General features: G+C 43.0%; 1 protein-coding gene across 1 annotated transcript in view; it reads left to right on the top strand.

Annotated features, from left to right (window-relative positions):
• The window catches only part of ZBTB7A (zinc finger and BTB domain containing 7A), a 5,308-nt gene extending 4,751 nt beyond the window's left edge, over positions 1-557 (top strand). Inside the window, 1 exon segment of the mRNA XM_031064744.1 lies at positions 1-557. This exon segment is cut by the window's left edge and continues 75 nt beyond it. Within this exon segment, the coding sequence (XP_030920604.1) occupies positions 1-127 (127 nt within the window). The 3' untranslated portion in view covers positions 128-557.
• Positions 558-1,049: the final 492 nt, after the last annotated feature.

The raw sequence follows: 1,049 nt of genomic DNA on the forward strand, positions 1-1,049 counted from the left end.
CACGCCAGGGGCGAGGGAGGAGCAGCAGCAGCAGCAGCAGCACTTTGAGGAGAATTCCAATAACGAAGCGCCGGGATTGAATGTAGCAGGAGGGTCGGATGAGGGTAATGAGCAAGGACTCTCCTAAACCAAAAAAAAAAAAAAGAAAAACAAGAAAAACCACCATAAAACCAACCCCAACCGATGAAACGATGAAACCTGAAAACAAACAAAGTCACAAAATCTAGTTAGTACTTTTCCTCCGATTTTTCTCTTTAAAAGATGTTTCTCTCCCTTTTTTTTAAGGAAAAAACAAAAAAAGCTACAAAAAAAAGAAAAAAAAAAAAAGAGAGATATTATATTAACGTTTTCCAATCTTCCCATCGTAAGCGGGGCTCTCCCCCGAGGATCCCTCATAGCCAAGGACCTTTTCTTGGAAAGGCAAGGACGCTAGGGAAGCACGAGGTGGGGATGGAAAGTGGCTCTGTCACATGGAAAAGAGCTTCCATGTAAATCCAAAGCTTTATTTTGTGTCCAAACACATGTTTAAAAAAAAGAAAAAAGAAAAGAAAAAAAAACTTATTTCAGAGAGAGATCTATTTAAGAAAAAAAAAAAGGAAAAAATAGAAAAAAAAAAAGGAGTGGTAGGAGTTGGAAGGGCTGTGGCAGGGCGGGGTTTGGGATTTGGGGGCCGGGGGCTCCTTCCCAGGAGATCGGGGTCAGGATTTGGGGTCTGTCCCCCCAGCCCCCCCTGAGTGCGAGGCTCAGTCGGGCAGCGAGGGCTCCGGGTGGGGAAAAATTGCTGGAAAAATTGCCTAAAAAAAAAAAAAAAAAATTAAAAAAAATCATGTGAGAGAGGGCAGCAGGTTCGGCAGGGTTTGTGTCGGGCACCCGGGGCTGGGGACGCTGGAGATGGGGACACCAGGATGGGGACACCAGGATGGGGACACCAGGGATGGCTCAGCCTCAGAAAATATAAAAATAAAAAGATACACAATATTTTACAATATTTATTGCATTTATAAATTTATAGCTTAGAAATACTGAAATTCCCACCAACATTATGCATT

The sequence above is a fragment of the Geospiza fortis genome, unplaced genomic scaffold, assembly GCF_000277835.1.
Source record: "Geospiza fortis unplaced genomic scaffold, GeoFor_1.0 scaffold569, whole genome shotgun sequence".
In the NCBI taxonomy this organism is placed as follows: Eukaryota; Metazoa; Chordata; class Aves; order Passeriformes; family Thraupidae; genus Geospiza; species Geospiza fortis.